The sequence below is a fragment of the Schistocerca cancellata genome, chromosome 3 (genome assembly GCF_023864275.1).
Source record: "Schistocerca cancellata isolate TAMUIC-IGC-003103 chromosome 3, iqSchCanc2.1, whole genome shotgun sequence".
In the NCBI taxonomy this organism is placed as follows: Eukaryota; Metazoa; Arthropoda; class Insecta; order Orthoptera; family Acrididae; genus Schistocerca; species Schistocerca cancellata.
Genome location: NC_064628.1, coordinates 464,548,744 through 464,569,079, shown reverse-complemented (window position 1 = coordinate 464,569,079; position 20,336 = coordinate 464,548,744). Strand labels below are relative to the sequence as shown.

At 44.1% G+C, this 20,336-nt stretch overlaps 1 protein-coding gene across 1 annotated transcript in view; it reads left to right on the top strand.

Moving 5' to 3' along the window:
* The first annotated feature begins 385 nt into the window (after positions 1–385).
* Positions 386–20,336, top strand: part of LOC126176366 (dipeptidase 1-like) — a 290,014-nt gene continuing 270,063 nt past the window's right edge. The window contains exon 1 of the mRNA XM_049923521.1: positions 386–636. Coding sequence (XP_049779478.1) covers positions 386–636 — 251 coding nt within the window. The remainder of the gene's footprint in view (positions 637–20,336) is intronic.

Here is a 20,336-nt window from a genome sequence, read left to right as displayed (position 1 = left end):
TCATTGTATCCAGTATTACAAATTTACTCTTTCTGATGGACACACGTCCAGATCGTCCGCTCTCAAAATTCCGCCGTCTCTCTCCCCACATCCACCACTGCTGGCGGCTCACCACCAACTGCGCAACGCTACGCGCTGTTAACAGCCAACAGCCCAACACTACAATAGCGAATATTACAACAATGCCACCAAGCCACAGACTGCACACAGCACAGCCAGTTATTTTCATAGAATGCGCTACGAGGCGTTACCAATATAAAAACCTAAACAGCCTACTTACAATATTCGCAATTGCGAGTACATCTCCCGAAGGGGAAGCAGTTTTCCAGGGGCACAGGATATCAGCGGTGTGAACTCCACAAAACTCCTTGTTGCCTGCACAGGGATGCGGCCGAGGCGGCCCACCACGGAGGCGCCGCTGGCGCTGGTTCTGGTGGTGGCCGTGTCGCTGCTGGCCACGGGCGCCGGGCACAGCGTGCCGGCTGCCCCCAGCGCCGCAGCCCCCGCTGAGCGAGCGGCCAGCGGCGACGAGGTGGTGGGCGAGGCGGTGGCGGGGGCGGAGGAGCCCATCACGACCGACGCGCAGCGCCGCCAGCTCGTGCGCGACGCCCTCGCAGAGACGCCGCTCATCGACGGGTGCGTAACTCCCACTGCAGCAGCCAGCAACTGACCTCGCCGGGCATAGTGTTAGTGACACCCTTAAACGAGCAAACTGCTCGATTCGGAGCGCTGCCGAGATTACCACCTAGTCTCTTCTACTGAGAAATATGGAAACAGGGCCTCTTTTTGCCTCGATTCAGTACTGCATCATACACAGGGCAATTATATTAACGTGACCAATGCTCGACGTCATAGTGCAGTAACCGCTCACAAATGGTAGGTGGTAGCACTCGCAATGTGAGATATACAAAGCGTGTCGGGAAGATGCGGAAAACGGTGCAGTCGTTGTTACAATGTGGAAATGGATCGATTTACCTCACGTCGAACCGTTGGTTTTCGGAGCAAGAATGGAAGCATTTCCGAGACAGCTAAGATTGTTAACTGTCTCGAGCCGCCATGGTTATATTATACTTTACATGGTACATAATGGTGCAAACTAACCCTCAATCCTCTACACCTCCCGTAAACTCGATCCTCCTCAACCGCTTGTCTCTCTCATCCTCTCCCGCCCCTGTCCGCTGCCGCGCCTGTATTTCCACGTCCCACCTGCTCTCCATCTCTCCACTCTCCTTACCCTCTCCCAAGGTGGCTTCCGCCAGCTCCCCCTCCCTGATGATGCCCTCCTCCCCTCCATCTACCCCTCCTACCAACTTTGATACTCCCTACCTCTTCCTGTGTTTGTTCCTATGGGCACCCTCTCACCATTCTCTCCCCCTTCCCTCCCTCCTCCCTTTCTCCCCACTCCTCCCCCGGGCTTAACCTACCCCCATACCTTCATTCCTCCTACCATCTCCTCTGCCGTTGGCATCTTTGCTCCCCCCTCTCCCTCCCCCACCCCCTTCTTCCCCTCTTGGCAGGTCCCCGGACTCGCACACGCTACGTGGACATTCGCGCGTCGGAGATCATTGCCATCAGTTTCTCGTGTGTGTGTCATCGTGTTTGTAGTTTAGTGTTTTTCGCTGTCACGCTCCTTCGTTCACCTGTACTGTCTAAGTTGTCAGTGTTTGTGCGCAGTGCCGACAGTTTTTAGTGTTTTTTCGACGACTGTGGGCGGCTTTGTGTTATGTTTCTGTGTCCACTGTTTTTTGCCCCCCACTTTGTTCTGTATCTTCTGTGTCTCCATTGTATTTTCTTTGTAAAACTTGTGGCTGAAGAGCAGCGTAGTATGCTGCTGCCAGCCCACCTTATGTAAGGTATTAAAAAAAAAAAAAACCTAACCCTGAGGCAAATGTGCGGCACCAGGGGCCATAGATGATAGGGATAAATGACGGATAAAGACATTTTTAGGGACGAGCAACGGACTACCCAGATTAGCCAAGGGATTACCAACAGTGTGCCCTCAACTGTCTTTCTGCGGACGTTACTGCGTATGAGCCCCTCCACCAGACGCCTGTTTCATACACTCATGCCGAATGCTGTTCATTGACCAAGAAGGCTGTAATTTGCATCCCAATACAGGAACTGGACGACCATTGAATGGTGACAGCGGCCTTTAGAGACGAATCACATTGTGTGCTCCGTCGGACCAAGGCAGTTGGCGTGTACCGCGTGAAATGTCTGAAAGCACCCTACAAAAATCATGAGCTGGATCCTCGCCGGAGCAAGAAGCGCTGTGGTCTGAGGTATGTTTTCATGGCATTTCCTAGTTGATCTCGTGTCTTTCTGGAAGGCGCAGTTGAGCAAAACAAATATGTAATCTTGGTGACCATGTCCACCCCTACATGCAGTTTGTTTTTCTCGGCATAATGGCATCTACCAGCAGGAAATGCAACCTGTCACATAGCTCACAGTGTATGTGCATTGTTTGGAGAGTACCAGAACACGTTTAACGCACTCCCCAAGCCACCAAACTCCCGGGATTACAATCCAGTCGAGAATCTACGGGACCACTTCGATCGGGATTTTCGCGACATCGATCTTCAGCCTACAAACCTAGCTTCTTAGCTGGTCATGGTGCTAGAGTTGGCATGGCTACACATGCCTTTCCGTACCGTCCAGAACCTCAGTGACTCTTCCGCAGGTCTCGCTGTGATCCGCGTTGCAAAAGGTGGTTATTTATGCTTTCGAAAGGTGTCTGGAGCGAAGTCAACGTTCTACCCCATCACAAAGGTGCTTCATTGTGTTCAGGTAGGAACTCTTGGCAAGCCAACTCTTGGCAAACTTGGGAAGACAGTTTATTTCAGGAATATTATTACCTGCCGGCTGCTGTGGCCGAGCGGTTCTAGGCGCTTCATTCCAGAACCGCGCTGCTGTTTCGGTCGCAGGTTCGAATCCTGCCTCGGGCATGGATGTGTGTGATGTACTTAGGTTAGTTAGGTTTAAGTAGTTCTACGTTATAAGGGACTGATGATCTCAGATCTTAAGTCCCGTAGTGCTCAGAGCCATTTGAACCATTTGAACATTATTGTCCACAAATCAGTACCTCATACGAATTTAGGACAGGGCGCATTACCGTGGTGATATAATCTTGGTCTCGGAACTGTTACACTACCGTATACAGGACACAATGGTGTAAAATGTGTTCATATCCCTACGCATTTAGCGTTTTCTGAAACACATTAACAGGAGCACATAGTAACCACGAAAAATATCGCCCTATCGTAAGACCACCCGCTGCTTACTTCAGTGTTGGCACTACACATAATGCAACGTAAAGAGCTCCAGGAACTGGCCAATGCATAACCCTTCCAGTTGACTGGGACAGGTTACAGCGTGATTCAGTGCTCCAAATAACTCGTTTCAAGTCATCCTCCGCCAACTAGTGTTACTGTTTACACCACCTGAGTCATCGCTTGGTATCGGCTACAGAAACGTATGGCTTATGGTGAACTGCTAGACCGTTGTACAATTTTATTTTAACCACGTGCGCGCATTGTGCTACCTGGAATGCTTGTGGCACTATGCATATGACGAGTAGTTCCTTACGCTTAGTTTTTAGAACTACTCTTGACAATGCTCGACAGTCCCTGCCCGTCAGTATATCAGGTCAGACGGATCGTAGTTTAGCTGTGGTTTTCTTTCTCGTTGTCACTTCATGATCACACCAACGGACGACTTGGACAGCTTTAGAAGCTCTGAGAAGTCGTTGAGGGATTTGACACTCAGGTGACATCCAATGACTGGTGCAAGTTCGAAGTCACTGAGCTTTCCACAGCGACACTTTTTGCTGTTATTGTCTCTCTGCTGACAGCACAACACTCTCACGTCACATCCAGTGGTCTTTTACGTATTACATAGGAGTCTTCGGATACGTTCATTAGTTAGTATACGCCAACACTATATTTTGTCCCTTACGTGAAGTACGATATGGAGGGCTACGATGGATGAGCTACCAGAGTAAATATTTTACACTGCACTTAGTGTTTCGCTAATTGTTCGAGAAGACTCACATCTTCTAAAGCTGTCTCTTTGTCGCCGTTCGTATTCTTCTCCATACATTGCGGCTTCTAACATAGTTATTTTTAACGGTAAGTGTTCACAGTGGGTTTCTGGATTGCTACTTCTGTCACTAAAATAATGTTTCAACAGTTCAGAAAAGAAAGGGATGCCATCTTATCTATTTGGCCGCGCGGTGTAGCCGTGCGCTCTGGGACGCCTTGTCACGGTCCGCGCGGCTGCCCCTGTCGGAGATTCGAGTCCTCCCTCGGGCATGGGTGTGTGTGTTGTCCTTAGCGTAAGTTAGATTCAGTAGTGTGTAAGCTTAGGGACCGTTGACCTCAGAGGTTTGGACCAATAAGACCTTACCACAAATTTCCAATTCCTTATCTATTTGTCCAACTGAAATAACACATATCTGGCGATATGGCAAAATCAGTGTTATGCGAGAGCTAGAAGAAATCCACAAACCAATGTAATGGAAGTGAGATCCAATCGTACTGTCTCGAGGAAGGCGAATATAGTGCCTGACAAAAAAATTGAAGCACCCAGAAAGGGAGAAGGAAGCGAAATAAAATATCACGGGTAGAGAGGGTATGTGATGTTATTTAAGTGATTACAAAATTCAGTCAAATTTACAAAGGACTTGCCAGTATAACGGTACAGTCCTTCTGCACTGGTCGGGTGCACTGATTCGGTTGGGAAAGGTCTCATAAAGCTGTTGTATGCTCTCCTGAGGCAAGCCCCACAGCTATTGTGGCTGGTCCCTGATATTCTCGATACTGGCGCTGCGTCGGAGTTGAAGTCCGAGCTGATCCTGCATACAGGAGTTGGACAAAAGTTGGAAACAATATGAGAAATGCAATCTTATCCTAAATGCAGATGAAAGCCAAGCCTGCAGGTAGTATGGTTGTATCTGACCACGAAGAATACTTGTGCAATGTCATCAATGCATTGCAAGTGGCAGTCGTGAACAAAAGAAGAAAAGTAGTTGTGAATGAAATATGCCGAAGCTAGGTGAATTTGAATTTGGCATCATTTTTGGTGCTCGTAGGGGGGTGTTTCGGTAACGAAGGTAGCCGAAGTGTTCGATATTTGAAGAGTCACCGTAGAGGAGATTTATACTACATAAAGGGAAAATGGAAAAACATCATTCGCTAAGACACAACGCGGACGAAAGCGAGTGTTGAGTGATCATGAGAAACGGTCGTTGAAGAGGACTACGACGTGGACAATATTTCTTCCCAAGTGGTGATTCCGTGTTCCAAGAAGCCAGTACACCTGTTGACACAGCTCGCATCGTTCAGAAATAGTAATGTGAGAACGAGGATGAATTATTGCATCTTCCCTGGCCACCACACTATCAGATATCAATATTATTGAATATTTGTGGTCTACTGTGAAGAAAAGGGTGAGTGATCGCTATCCACCTCCATTAGCTGAACTTGGAAGTATTTTGCAGGAAGAAGTATTTCCTTGAAAACCGTACAGGTCCTGTATTTATCCATTCCGAAATGTACGGAAGCTGTTTCAAATTACAACGGTTTTACTATACCAAATTAGGCACGCTAATGTGTTGCGTTTCTGTAGTTTCCATATTTTTGTCCACACGCTATATATTCGATTGAGGACAGATCTGGGAATCTCGCTGACCATGAGAGAACCTCTACACGACGATGATAGTTCATATAGACACGTACGGAGTGATGCCAAGCATTGTGGCGTTGAAAAATTGTACCTCAATATTTTCGCATGAGAGGTAACACACGAGGAAGTAGAATGTTCTTTACGTACCATGGTGCCGTCAGATTTCCGTCAGTGATAACCAGCAAAGATCTGAAGTAACACCCAATGGCTCCTCAAAAGCATGACGCCACGAGTAACACCGCTGCCCCTGTCTAAAACGTTGAAAGAATGGCACCTCTGCCCAGGTCGCCACCATACACGCCGGCTATGGTCATCTGCGTTAGTGGGGAACCGCGAATTCACCGTTGAACACAACACGACGCCGCTCACAATCCGTCCATGACTCCCAAGTCATCCGTCCATGGCATCACTCCAAAAATACCCGTTTTTGATGTGATGTTAACGATAGTCCACGCATGGGGCAGTAATTTCCTAGTCCAGCCGCTGCTAGTCGCTGACCAGCGTTGCAGCGTAGACACAGAACTTGCAGGGAGTCCATTGCTCGTTCTTCGACGATGCTCATTTATGTCAAGAAGTGCTTAATTCGACGATCACGTCTTGTTGTGGTCAGATGTTGTCGACCCGGACCCTGATTACGAGTATTTGTGTCCACGCCTTCCCATGCAGTCCATCGTGCCATTTTCATATCCGAACGCTTCACATATATGGATACTGGGCAAGTCGATAAGCTGGTCAAATGGAGGCCCACAATGAAGCCCGTTTCAAATTTGGTCAGAGGCTGATAACTTTGTCTCACACGGGTACGTGGCATCGTAGTGTCCTTTACACCTCTTGGTTTATAAACTGCCAAGCCTGGTGATTGCCGGCAGCTGTGGCCGAGCGGTTCTAGGCGCTTCAGTCCGGAACCGCGCTGCTGCTACGGTCACAGGTTCGAATCCTGCCTCGGGCATGGATGTGTTTGATGTCCTTAGGTTGGTTAGCCTTAAGTAGTTCTAAGTCTAGGGCACTGATGACCTCAAGTCCCATAGTGCTTAGAGCCATTTGAACACTGGTGATCGTTCTAAATGTTACAGAGTGTTGAAACTCTACATACTTTCCCATGGAGTGTGTATGAGTATGTGTGTGTGTGTGTGTGTGTGTGTGTGTGTGTGTGTGTGTGTGTGTGTGTACGAAGTTTGGTTGACGACCGACTATGTCTTCTGGATGATTCTTTTTCTTTCATCCAGTGTATTAAACGTAACTTAACTGTCTTTTCTTTCGAATTTTTCATATCAAATCAACTTTTCCCGAGGCAAGTTTGTCATTTGTATCACATTCACCTACAGTAACCTATCTGACCCATTTGATCCAGAATGACATGTTCACGCTACCGATCACCGAAGTAGACTGAGTGATACTGTGTACACATCAAAGAGATTGTTTGATGACTACACTTAACCGTTTCCTGCTTGCATATTTAGCGATCGCCAATAACAGTTATAGTAAACTATTTACTTACTACTTTTTGAAAGTGAAATTGTAATAAAGATAACTGCAGTTATAAAGCGTCATTGTTAAAGGCTCCAACATTGTTCAATTGTTTTTCTACCAAGTCCTATATTAAATATCTTTCCGTAAATTTTGATACGGGAATTCCTCCTATCTGCCGTCGCCTAAGGACTAAGTCCCTTACTGTCACACTTTTCAAACATTACAGGTCCAGATGACGAGGCCATTTTCATTAGCTGAGTGCGTAGCCTCTTTTTCTCTACCAGCAAACACAACTACAACGGCGAATAGGGTTCTATACGGACATCAAATTGTGACCCGCGCAATGTGGCAGGAACGCCACAACGGTCGACAGATCGACATGGAATACGCGAAAGCAGCTCCCGCGTTTGGAAGTGCCCTTGAATGAAGTTGCCTGACTTACAGATGTATCAACGTGGACTGCCCAATGTCTCTAAAAGAATGGTATGCCAGTGTGAGCTACGTAACGCTGCGTAAGAACAATGGTGCTAAAAAGGTATTCACGGATAGGAAGTGGAGACGAGTGTCGCACACTGTCAGCGACAGTATGCAGGTATTTCAAACTCGACAGGAATTGCAGGTGTCAGTGAACGAAGGACTATCTCAACAAGGTCCCAATCAGCCATTTTGAAGGGAACTGCTATATGGACACTTCGTCTCCTGTAGTTCTGCACCCGCAGTCTAGCGATAACGTCTTTGATTAGTAATCATGAAACGTCCTCGGTCGTGTGTTCGAAACCTGCAACTGCTTAAATATTGACTAATAATCAGCATTAGTGGCTGAAGACTTCCGGCATAAGAAGTCGACCTCATTCCGCCAAAGGCCTTGTCAAAGAGAGCGGAGGAGCCGACAGAGGTACAGGCCACTCTCTTGTCCTTGGGTTGGGAAACTGTCCCTAAAGGCGAAAGAATCAGCAATGATCAACAGCATGAGGATGCAGAAGGCAGTGGAAACTACTGTATTAAAGACACGTAACGTATATCCACAGGACACTTGGCCTGTAATTGAAAAAGTCTCATGATTTCTTCAATGCCAAAAAATTCCAGAACAGTCCCCCATTCGGATCTCCGGAAGAGGACTGCCAAGGGGGAGGCTAGCATGAGAAAACTATTGAATAATCATCTAAAAGATAACGTACCACGAGTCGGGGCGTGGAATGTCAGAAGCTTGAATGTGGTAGGGAAGCTATAGAATCTGTAAAGGCAAAGGCTCACTCTAGATAAAGTAGGGGTCAGTGAAGTGAAATGGGAAGAAGTCAAGGATTCCTGGTCAAATGAGTGTAGGGTAACATCAACAGCAGCAGAAAATGGGACAACAGGAGTAGGATTTTTTATGAACAGAATGGTAGGGCAGTGGGCGTGTTACTGTGAACAGTTCAGTGATAGAGTTGTTCTTATCAGAATCTAGAGCAAACCAACACCGACAGCAATGGTTCAGATATACTCAACGACGTCACAAGTTGAAGATGAAGAGACAGAGAATGTATGTGAGGATACTGAAAGGTATTACAGTATGTAAAGGGAGATGAACATCTAATCGTCATGGGGGACTGAAATGTAGTTGTAGGGGGCGAAACAGAAGAAAAGGTTACAGAAGAATACGGGCTTGGGACAAGGAATGAGAGAGGAGAAAGACTAATTGAGTTTTATAATAAATTTCAACTAGTAATAGCGAATAATCTGTTCAAGAATCACAAAAGGAGGACGTATACTTGGAAAAGGCCGGGTGATACGTGAAGATTTCAGTTAGAATGGCATCATGGTCAGACAGAGATTCCGAAATCAGATACTGAATTGTAGGGCATACCCAGGAGCAGATATAGACGTCCGACCCGTCAGTCGGCAAGACTCACCGGAGGAGAAACACTCCTCTGAAGATGTCAAGCGCAGCTCTGGACGAAACGTTATGAGCTGAAGAGTTTCATGGACCACGACCTTACATCCCGGAAGGTTTACCAGAAGATATGACATCCGGTCGTGAAAGCCTTCATACTATGATCAGAAGACTCTACGGGGAGCAATTCTCAAAATCAGTCAGATGCCTGGAAATTTTACGTAAGAAGAAAGCGCATTTAATTTGTACTTTAACTTTCTTATTGCGTTGTAGGGATTCGTCTACCATACAGAATGTTCTAAAGTTGAAGAGGATGTTCCAGACAGCCCGTGTTCATCGGATATTTGATTATACAGAAGCAGCACTACTTCGAGAGAGGATACATTATACAAGACGAGAGATGGATTCTGTTGACCGTAAGTTACTGCAGCTACATTTATTCCTTGCTAGTAAGATACAGATAGACCTATGGAATAAAATAGATTGCCTTACATTTCGATCTATGGAAACCATGATGGAAACGACTACTAGAAGGCATAAGAAGAAGTTCGAAAAGTTACAAACTTATGCAGAATCTACAAATAATACAGTGATGTCCGAAACTGTTATTAACAAGTCAGACAGAGTTTTATCTCAAGACGAAATTTCAGTTCTTGCAAAAGGAGGAAACTACGCTATAACACCTCCGAAAGTTCCTGTTGAGGATATTATTGCAAATGTAGAAGCAGGTATACGTACTCTCCCCAAAGAAACTGCAAATGCAATATGGATCGAAACCACCAGAGTATTATGCCGCAGTAAACCTCTGGAAAGTAATTTAACTAATGGCGAAAGAAAGGCTCTGAGAGATTTAAATGCAGATGAAGGCATAGTGATTGTTCCTGCTGATAAAGGGAATGCTACTGTCGTTTTAAATACAGAAGATTATCAAAGCAAAATTTTGAATCTTTTAACGTCAGGACAATACAAAAAACTTAAGAAAGATCCCACAGCCAGCGTACTACGGAAAACAATTAATCTGATAAAATCGGCCACTTCTATTGAAAAAGAAGAAAAAATAGCTTTATTGAAGACTGAAGCTATGTGTCCTAGACTCTATGGCCTACCAAAGGTACATAAAAGGGACCTTCCTCTGAGACCGATTGTTAGTGCTATCAATTCACCTACGTATGAAATAGCAAGATATCTAGCAACTTGTTTACAACCATATATTGGAAAAACTGACTCATATATAAAGGACTCACGTCATTTTATAGAGAAAATTGAAGGTTTAATTCTGACTCCTGAAGATATCTTAGTAAGTTTTGATGTAGTATCTTTATTTACTATGATTCCAGTTAACGAAGTTATGGATTTTATAACGGATATTTTTCCAGAAGATCTGACTGCTCTTTTCAGACACTGTCTTACTTCCAGTCAGTTCCAGTGGAATAATGAATTTTATGAGCAACTTAATGGCATAGCAATGGGTAACCCATTGGGTCCTGCAGTAGCTAATTTCTACATGGAGAAATTGGAACAGTCAGCCTTGGAAAAAGCAGATAAGAAACCATCTCGCTGGTATCGATATGTAGACGATACATTTGTGGTCTGGCCACATGGTAAAGAAGCCTTAGACGAATTTTTTGATTACCTTAATAATATAAATCGAAGAATCCAGTTTACCATGGAGAGAAAAAATGACAACAAAATACCGTTTTTGGATGTTTTAGTTATGAGACAGACAGATGGCAGATTGAAACAACAGATTTTTAGAAAAATAACGCACACAGACATATACTTACATAAAAACTCTAACCACCATCCACAACAAAAGAGAGGTGTGATTAAAAGTCTCGTTGACAGAGCCAGACGGATTTGCACGCCGGAGTATCTAGACGCCGAATTAAAACATCTGAAGCACGCTTTTGAGAAAAATGGCTACTCAAAGAAAGAAGTAAGCAGAATTCTGCACCCAAACAACAAAAAGCCTAAGGACAAGCCCGAAAAACGATGGAAGAATACAGTCTCTCTCCCTTTTATAAGGAAAGTAACGGATCAGATTGGAAAGATTTTAAGTAAACATGATATTAGACCTGTTTTTAGACCAACGAAGAAAATTTGTCATGTTCTCCGGTCTGTAAAAGATAGACGCGCTCCTCTATCAGCCAGTGCAGTATATAAAATTCCGTGTACATGTGGAAAAGTTTATATTGGAACAACAAAAAGAAGCGTAAATACACGATTAAAAGAACACAGAAGTCTTTGCCGATTAGGAAAAACAGATAAATCGGCTGTAGCAGAACACGCTTTTCAGTCAGGAAATCATCAAGTGAAGTTTTCCGAAACAAAAATTTTATCTACGACGACGAACTATTACCCACGGCTTTGTAGAGAAGCAATTGAAATACATAAACATAGGGATAATTTTAATGGGAAAGAAGAGACCATGAAACTTAGTGACATTTGGACAGTAGCACTACAGAAATTTTATCTACGACGACGAACTATTACCCACGGATTTGTAGAGAAGCAATTGAAATATATAAACATAGGGATAATTTTAATCGGAAAGAAGAGACCATGAAACTTAGTGATATTTGGACAGTAGCACTACAGAATTGCTAGACAGTTTTATCCGTGACGAGATCACGATCGATAGTTAAGTTTTATCTCTGACAAAGATTATCTCTGCATATCACGTGTAACTCTGGCCACGCCCACTTTCTACGATATATAAGTCGCTCTCAGACGTCCGACCCGTCAGTCGGCAAGACTCACCGGAGGAGAAACACCCCTCTGAAGATGTCCAGCGCAGCTCTGGACGAAACGTTAGGAGCTGAAGAGTTTCATGGACCACGACCTTACATCCCGGAAGGTTTACCAGAAGATATGTCATCCGGTCGTGAAAGCCTTCATACTATGAAAAGAAGAAGTTGGCCACCAATAAATCCTTTAGGCTTCTCTTAAACTGAATTTGCTTATTATGGTTGCTGGCAAGTTATTGAAAATGTGTGTTCCTGAATAATGCACACATTTTTGTACAAGAGTAAGCGACTTTAAACCCTTGTGAAGATTATCCTTATTTTCAGTAATGATTTCATGAACTGAACTGTTGGTTTGAAAAAGTGATATGAATTTAACACTGTCCACTTCTTCTGTCTGCTTCTCATTATATGTTCGTGGGACACTCCTTACATGTTTTGAACTGCTTGTAGTGTGTTTTTATTTTAAAGTTTAGTGACAAAGAATTGGATAGGAACAAGAGATTAATGACCACAAGTATTTTACTAGCCGAGCTTTCTAAGACTATACTTGATTTTCTATTTATTGCAATGTTTATATCATCGGCAAACAAAACAAACTTGGAATTTGGTAATGTTACTGATGAAAGGACGTTGATATACACAAGAGAAAGAAAGGGCCGTAAGATGGAGCCTTGTGGGACCGCACATATAATTAGTTCCCAGTTGGATGACGCCTCATAGCTTAATACATGTCTCTTCCCTAATAACACCCTTTGTTTCCTGCCAGAGATATAACATTTGAACCGTTTTGCAGCATTTCCAGTTACACCATAATATTCTAATTTACTTAAAAGTATATTGTGACTTACACAGTCAAATGCCTTTGAGAGATCACAAAATATACCAGTTGTCTGCAATTTTTTGTCTAATGAATAATAAGGTTTCACTGTAAGTGTAGATAGCTTTCTCAATATCAGAACTCTTTAGAAATCCAAACTGCGACTTTGACAGTATGTTCCGCTTCCCTCTGTGTGACATCATTCTGCTGATCTACACACTAACAGTTTATCACCACAGTGAAGTCATGGGAGATCATTCCTCACTCCTTTCAGAAATCTGGACCCCAGAATGTGGGCTATTTACATTCTTGGACGAACGAATCACAGGTTGACATAAAAAATGCAATATTCTTCACTTTTCCTTATTGTAATTTAGCGTAAACCACATTAGCTGTCTATTGATTTAGATGCTATTTTGAATCATCACATAACCAACTAATAAAACAAAATCATGAAACTAAATCTTCCTAACAAATTCTTTAGCAATTTATTTAACAACAAATGATTCCACCGAATACTTTTCACAAAGCTAGTATATCTTACTGGCGGATTATCACATAGCTCATCACGTTCTTATGGCCTCTTCTGTACTTACCTCGGAATAATTCTACTCTGCAAAGCTATGTTATTTTCTCTGGCATATCTACCTAGCCAGCTCACAAAGAATTTATTTTATTAGACATATTTGCACTGCCTGATTGCAGTTGTGCTACTTTAGCTGCTAAAGTTTGTAACATTTCGTCCAGAGTAGCCCCCTGTGGTACTGAAAACGGCATGGTTGACTCTCCGTCGCTTACGCAAAAAACAAATGACAAGAGAAATAAATAGAATGACGAAGAGGATCTTTAAATATACTACTAACACAACACTTCTTACTAATCTTTCCACCTGAATGGCTGATTATGCTTACTGCCTTGCTTCACAACAATAAGCCATACCTCCCAGGCACAAAAAGATGCAAGTATATTGCCATTCCAAATTCTATAAACTGATATAATTTTCTTACAATTCTCAAAACACTATTTGCATTTAGTTTCCTCATACGGCTCGTACAAATACAATTACTCGCACGTCACATATGCAAGCTGTACCCCATATGAAATAAAATACAACAAAGCACACACAAGAGGATATGAATAACCACTACAGGTATTCAAATATAACAAAAGGAAATGCCCCCAATTCTTACGATAAATCATCCGCCACCACGAATCTAATGCCCGTCATGCCTGTAGCACTGTCACGTTCTATGTATGACAGGCACTGACTGAGTTAAAAGGCAAATTACACTACTTGCATCTCACTATCCATAAAGCATCATCTCTTGAATTACCCTCAAGCTGAGCCAAATCCGCAGGTCCTTTCAGAAGCTGCACTTGCAGATTCCCATTTCAATCTATTCCCCCTACCACTTTCACGCACAGGGACAGAAGAGGCCAGAAAAAACAAGTCCACTCAGCACACTCGTATCGTCGAAGCTGCGAACCAGAGCTGGCAGTGACGTCGCAGTTGGAGCATCCTCTCGACGAATGGCAGCTGTTGAATTTGAATAACTTCTGACACCTAAATGTATAGGTGTAAGAACCTAGTTCCTCCTAGATGGACACGGTTGTCAACGTCGCAGCGACCACTTCTGAAGCCAAAATGGAGGGATTTGGGCGTTACCTGTAAGGTGGCAGGTGAATCGGCTCATGGCTAATCAAGATGGACTGCTATCTACCAACCTGGACGTAGGGTGATGCTGACTGGAATCATACAACGAACCGTAAGTAAAACAGCCCTGGTTGTAACAGTTCCTTATTCACGTCGATTACAAGGACTGATCTGCACTCAGAGAGAAGGCCGTTCGCCTCGGTGACGTAGGTGGCCGAGGATGTGCAGATGTCGGCGGCAGAGTTTCACCTGCCTGGAAGGCAACACCTGTGGGAAGACACAGCTGCTTACGTGCAGGGAGCTGGAGAAGCTTGACACATGAACCACACTATCGTCAAGGGTGATCTTTGTAGCTCCTCATCACTCATCTGGTTCATGGCCACATGTAAAACACACTGGGATATATAGTGTTTAAAATGCGGACTGGTTCATGGCCACATGTAAAACACACTAGGATATGTAGTGTTTAAAATGCGGAACCCTGCATGACCGAAATAATCACATAAATTTGTGGCGATATAGGACGCACACGCTAGATGTCAGTGATATTGTAGCTGAGCAGCAAGTTGTCTCAGGTTCGAACTCATGGCGCACCTAGTTGGTGACTGGCAACAGCAGGTAGTCACCCAGCAGGTGACCTAGTGGAGCAAAGACACCAAGTTCACTGTATGCATAGCTCAGCTGGGTGTCCGCAGAAACTGGTGGAAAAGTTCTTGGATGTCGGATGGCTGTGTCATCTTGGATTCGCAAGTGGTTTCCATCTTGTAGTCATTAGCTCATGTAAACCCCATTGCATAACCTGCTGTAGGCACGTGGATACTGCTGGTTATGACGAGCATTTGAGAATGACTGTCTGCTATCAGGGCAGGCGGAAGGGGTATATAGTGAGTTAGTCACCTATTTCTCCAATTACATGACTCCCACCTCAGAACTCGTAGGAATTGGGATGGTAGGGCATCGCCATTGGGTGGTGATCACTTCCAACTTCCTGGTTTAGTCAGCTTCTGCATAAACCATGCCAAAGCTGTAAAATTTTACAAGTTCGGTTTTTAGGGATGCTGCCTGCCGTCTTTTGTTTAGTCAGCGTCCTGAATAAGTGCTCTTGCTCTCTGAATGCTTCTTTTACCGTAGTGGTGCCTGGACGTTTGGCTGACCACCGCATCCCTCACTATGACGTTATTGTGCCTGATCGATGCAGGAGCAGTTCATTGTCCTGGTGAAGTACTTTCACGTCATTACTGCTCTCCACTTCTGGTTCAGCCATGTTTTTTTCCTAGTACCCTGTACTGTGTGGGAAGTGTGGCTAAGTCTAGGATCTTACCATTGGCGCTCCTGCACGTAATATCACGTTAATATTTTCTCTTTCTGACCTCTTTGAGACTGACCAAGCTCTTTCGCCAATCCAACCAATTGCTCTTTGTGGCATCCGCCTAGCTTTTTGAGAGGCTCTACAATTCTTCACCTCATAACGAAAGTCTGGATATCAGCACAATGAATCGTCTTAGAATCGTCGGAGTCTCTAGTTTAAGATATTAATTGGGTTCCATAACAGAGAACTGTGATCGGTTTAGGGTACAACGCTGAAAGTCATCCACATCTACATCTACATATATACTCCGCTAGCCACCAAGCGGTGTGAGGTGGAGGGCACTATTCGCGCCAAAGTCATATTTCCCACCCTCTGTTCCACTCGCGGATCGCGCGAGGGAAAAACCACTGTCTGAACGTCTCAGTACGAACTCTAATTTCCCTTATCTTTGAATGATGATCATTGCGCGATTTGAAAGTTAGTGGTAATAATATATGCTCTACATCCATCATGGACCATGATTCTGATGTGTGGCAATTTATTACATTGTCACTAGCCTCCCTTCAGTGTGTCTATTTTATCGTCAATTTTGGTACATTAGAATACCTTTTCTGTTTACATTATTATTTAAATATGAAACAAAACTATAAATTATGGAACTTAAGATTACCCGCTCGTGGTTCTTTCGAGCTATAGAACTTACGTAATTTTTTGGCTGAAGAAGCTTGTGCGGAGCAGAATTTGGGTGGGAGCTGAGTTTGGTTGGGGGTTGCACCAGTGTCGACTTTTAATTAACCTTTAGCTTGTTAAATAACAGTTTTCAGTACCAGAGCGCATGCATAAACGAACATAGGAGTCCTTTGCACTCAACCTCTGAAGACAATTAACCGCTCGTAACAACTGACATGAGAAACTGGAATAACTCACCCTACAATAACAAAGTAGTAAGGTTCAGAAAAAGATAGATAAAAACGTACAATAAAAAATTATTGTAAGATTCATGTATACATTATACAAATAAAATCAATTCTGATTCTGCCGTCGATTTACTTTATAAGGAGGCACTAAAATAAAATAGTAACAAGCAGAATAGCGCACTGGAAAAATCCACAGCCGACTGAGACAAACACCTCGACCATATATCAGACAATATATAGGAGAACACAATCGAAACAGATGTACAATCTACTACAGAATTCACAAAGAAAGTGAATAAACAAGCAATAAGAGCACAAGATCGTACCAGTAAAACACAGTTCTCTCACAACCAACCTTGCCATGTTTTCAAATTTAAGAACAATAATGATACACTCATATCGCACTAGGCCTTGCTATGCAAATATACCGGGTGGTTACAATTAAAGTGTAGCTACTCACGGAGGTCCAGTCTGATTATCGCATGACAGTGAAACTGCGTAGATATGCTAATGCGTTAATGCAGAACAGATTTACACTGGAAAAAAATTAGTTCTAACTTTGGCCACTATGTGAAAATCTGGCGCTCTATACTGTTTGTACGACGGTATGACATCCAAGCTATCATTTTACAAGCCATAACTTGAGTGGACACCATGGCTATCGAGAAGAGAGATCATGCGCAGTCTGCTTTATGTCAACAGGCTGAAATGGCAGTGTTGAATCGAGGAAGTACCGCAGACTGAAAGTTTTGAGGAAATGCCCAATGTCATTAAATGGTTTAAAGAAAATGGTAGCGAAATTAAAAAACACGGCTGAGCTTGGTGTGGCACATGGAAGAAGAAGGCGTTCTGTCCTGGTGGTAGTTATCGACGAGGTTGCTGTTGCTGTAAGTGACCATGCAGCAGGTGCCCTGGTATTGCTAGTATTCGTTCAGTGCCACGAGAATTGTCCATCCCATGGTGAACAATAAGGAAGTTTACTGGCCCATATTGCACTGGTACTTGTACAAGATCCAATCGGGCTGCAGCTGAATCCTCATGATCTGCAACAATGTTCTGAATTTGCTCTTCGGTTTCTGGCACGGACTGAAGTTGATGACATGTGGTTGGAAAATATTCTATGGAGTGATGAAGCATATTTTTCACTGCATGGTGCAGTGAATACTCAGAACTATCAAATTTAGGCTACTGCTAAACTACGTATTGTGCACGATGGGCTATTGTATTTGACTGTGTGGGGTGGATTCACAAGCACATTTATTCTCGGTCCTTTCTTTTTGAAGAGAATACACCTAGAGCGCAAGTCAGGTGTACCGTGACGTCTGTATGTTATCGAGACCACCTTCGCCAACATGTGATTCCTGCGCTGGAAGAGTGCAACTCTGTGGAAACCACTGTTCTCATGCGCGATGGTTAATAATAAAATCAACATTAGCTCTTTGTCTCTCGTTTGACTTTTTCTACCCACGTCCCGTTGCTAATCAATAGCACATGGAAACGTTTCTATACGTCTTCCCTGCATTCACAACGCCAGATTTGCACCTGATAGCCAAAATTTTAACTAATTTTTTTTCAATGTAAATCAATTCTGATTTAATGAATTGGCACATCTACCAAGTTTCGCTGCCATGCGATATTACAGCACACACTAGACCTCCATGAGGAGCTACACATTATTTCTGACCAGTCAGTACTCCGATATAATTATGATATGATATAAACTCCCCACGGTCTAACAGTGTATATTCACTTCGAGGAATATACGAGTCCCAGCTTCACTGATCCTCGCGAAATAACACTACACTATTTTGACTGTCTAGATCACTGGAGACTACAATGCCCACCAACTGCAATTATAGTACACCCAGAGCACAAGTAACCATTATGCCCTGCTCTGTACCGCTGTGATGGAATCTCTCCTCCGTCCTTCCTCCCTATTTGTCAGCTGCTGTGTTCTCGATACGCCGGAAAGAAAACATCGTCAGCAAGTCGCAGCCCATCGAGTCCGCGTTGCAGCCGGCCACATTTTGTGTTGATCGTTTCAGTCCAACTCCTGCTGTCTCCGTGGAGCTCCACGGGACTCTTCTCCTCCTTCGTTGCCGGCCACGTTCTCTCAAATCGCTCTGTCTCTCCTCCAATCAGCAGCCAGAGACTCGCCTACAGCACTTTCCGCGTTTTCCTGGCGACCTCTTGCGTAGTGCGCCACAACAACGTAACTCTAAAACGCTCGTCAGCGGGGGGAAGTACAACAGACGGCACATCTGACAGCAAAATCTTTGAGCTGTAATGTGCCTGACACTCAAATGTCTCACCACGATATAATTATGTGAACGGGACCAAAATGGTACATGTGACGTACATATACACATGAACAAATTATTAAAATTCCAAATCATTGGATGAATTATGAGCCATGTGCGGCTCGCTTTGGTGCCGTTTGTAGGTTGGCATCGTGTTATAGGGATAGTGGCGTCTCGTTTTCTTCTTCTGTTTACTGCCGCCACTACGCTTGCTAGCGTTGTCTGTCCGCGAGTGACAGCAGCAGCGTTTATCGACGTCTAGTACGTGTACTATCTTTGGAAGGACGTGAAGTGTTTTCCGGGTCGGGTGTGTCGGGAGTTTGGTGGGGACGGAGCAGTACGGGGCAGTACGGAGCAGCAGAAAAGTCCGGCAGCGCTAGGGCATACTGGGACCGCTGGCGGCGCTGCCGGATTGAGGGAATATAGTTGCGAGGGCGACAACCTCGTTCTCCACCGGACCCAGGTTATTTGAGTGAACATTAACCCAGTAGTGAAACCTCCACTATATTGAGATCACGCCGCTTGTTCACACGTTGCTGCTCGCAGGGTCGCTGAGAAGAAGAGCAACGAACGGAGTGTTTGGAGTTGGCGAAATTAATTAACCGTCCTCCACCTTTCATTATTAATCATTGATTTCCTTGTGCTTATTGATCAAGTTCAACCAGCGGTATTTTTCTGCCTAGTGGCCGCTAACGCCCCAGTTACCCACCCTGGAGGTTAGCGTATCTTCACAGCAGTGTACCTTTCCTCGCCTTGCTGCTGCTGTCCGGTAAGGCGTGTAGTTCGACAGCCTCCTTGATTGTGGTTCGTATATTTGTATCTTTTGGACTACTTAGGTCGTTGTGGGTCCTACTGCCTTTCCATGTTTTAAACACCGGATTATGAAGACCCAGTGCTGCCTTTCACTTCGCTCTCGCTTGAATTATTCCATCGTTGTACTGGTTATCACATGTTGGGTGGATTTGGTAAGAGGATTAATCGGCCTTTAAACTGTCCCTAGTTTTAGCTGGCATCCTGTTACGTGAGCATGGCTCTTGGCTGCCTGTCTCACCGCTTACACAGCTGTAGGGACTTTACTCAGGTCGATCCTTGGAGCACTCCCTTCTTTATTTGGTCTGATTGTGTCAATTGTTTAAAAATAATATTTTGTTAAAATTATTCGTATTGCTTGTGGCCTTCAGCTGATAAATAATTTGAATTTTTTATTAATAAGGCCTTCAGCCGTCAGTGTAGCTTGTGTTACAGTCAGTTTTTTAAATGATTGTTTTTAAAAAATTATTTCCTTAAATAATGTGTATGCGTGCACTGTGCAACCAACGGTAACTGATTAGGCCCCGTTCACACCTTTTCCTGCTTTCCCTAAGTCTTCACGCCCCAAATTACTCAAGAGAAACAGCTTCACAAATTGAGAAAGTCGATAATGGGTTGTTCCGCTTCTGGCCCTTATGCAAGCAGTTATTCATCGTGCCATTGATTGATAGAGCTGTTGGATGTCCACCTGAGAGATATCGTGCCAAATTTAGTCAAAACGGCACGTTAGATCGTCAAAATTCCGAGCTGGTTGGAG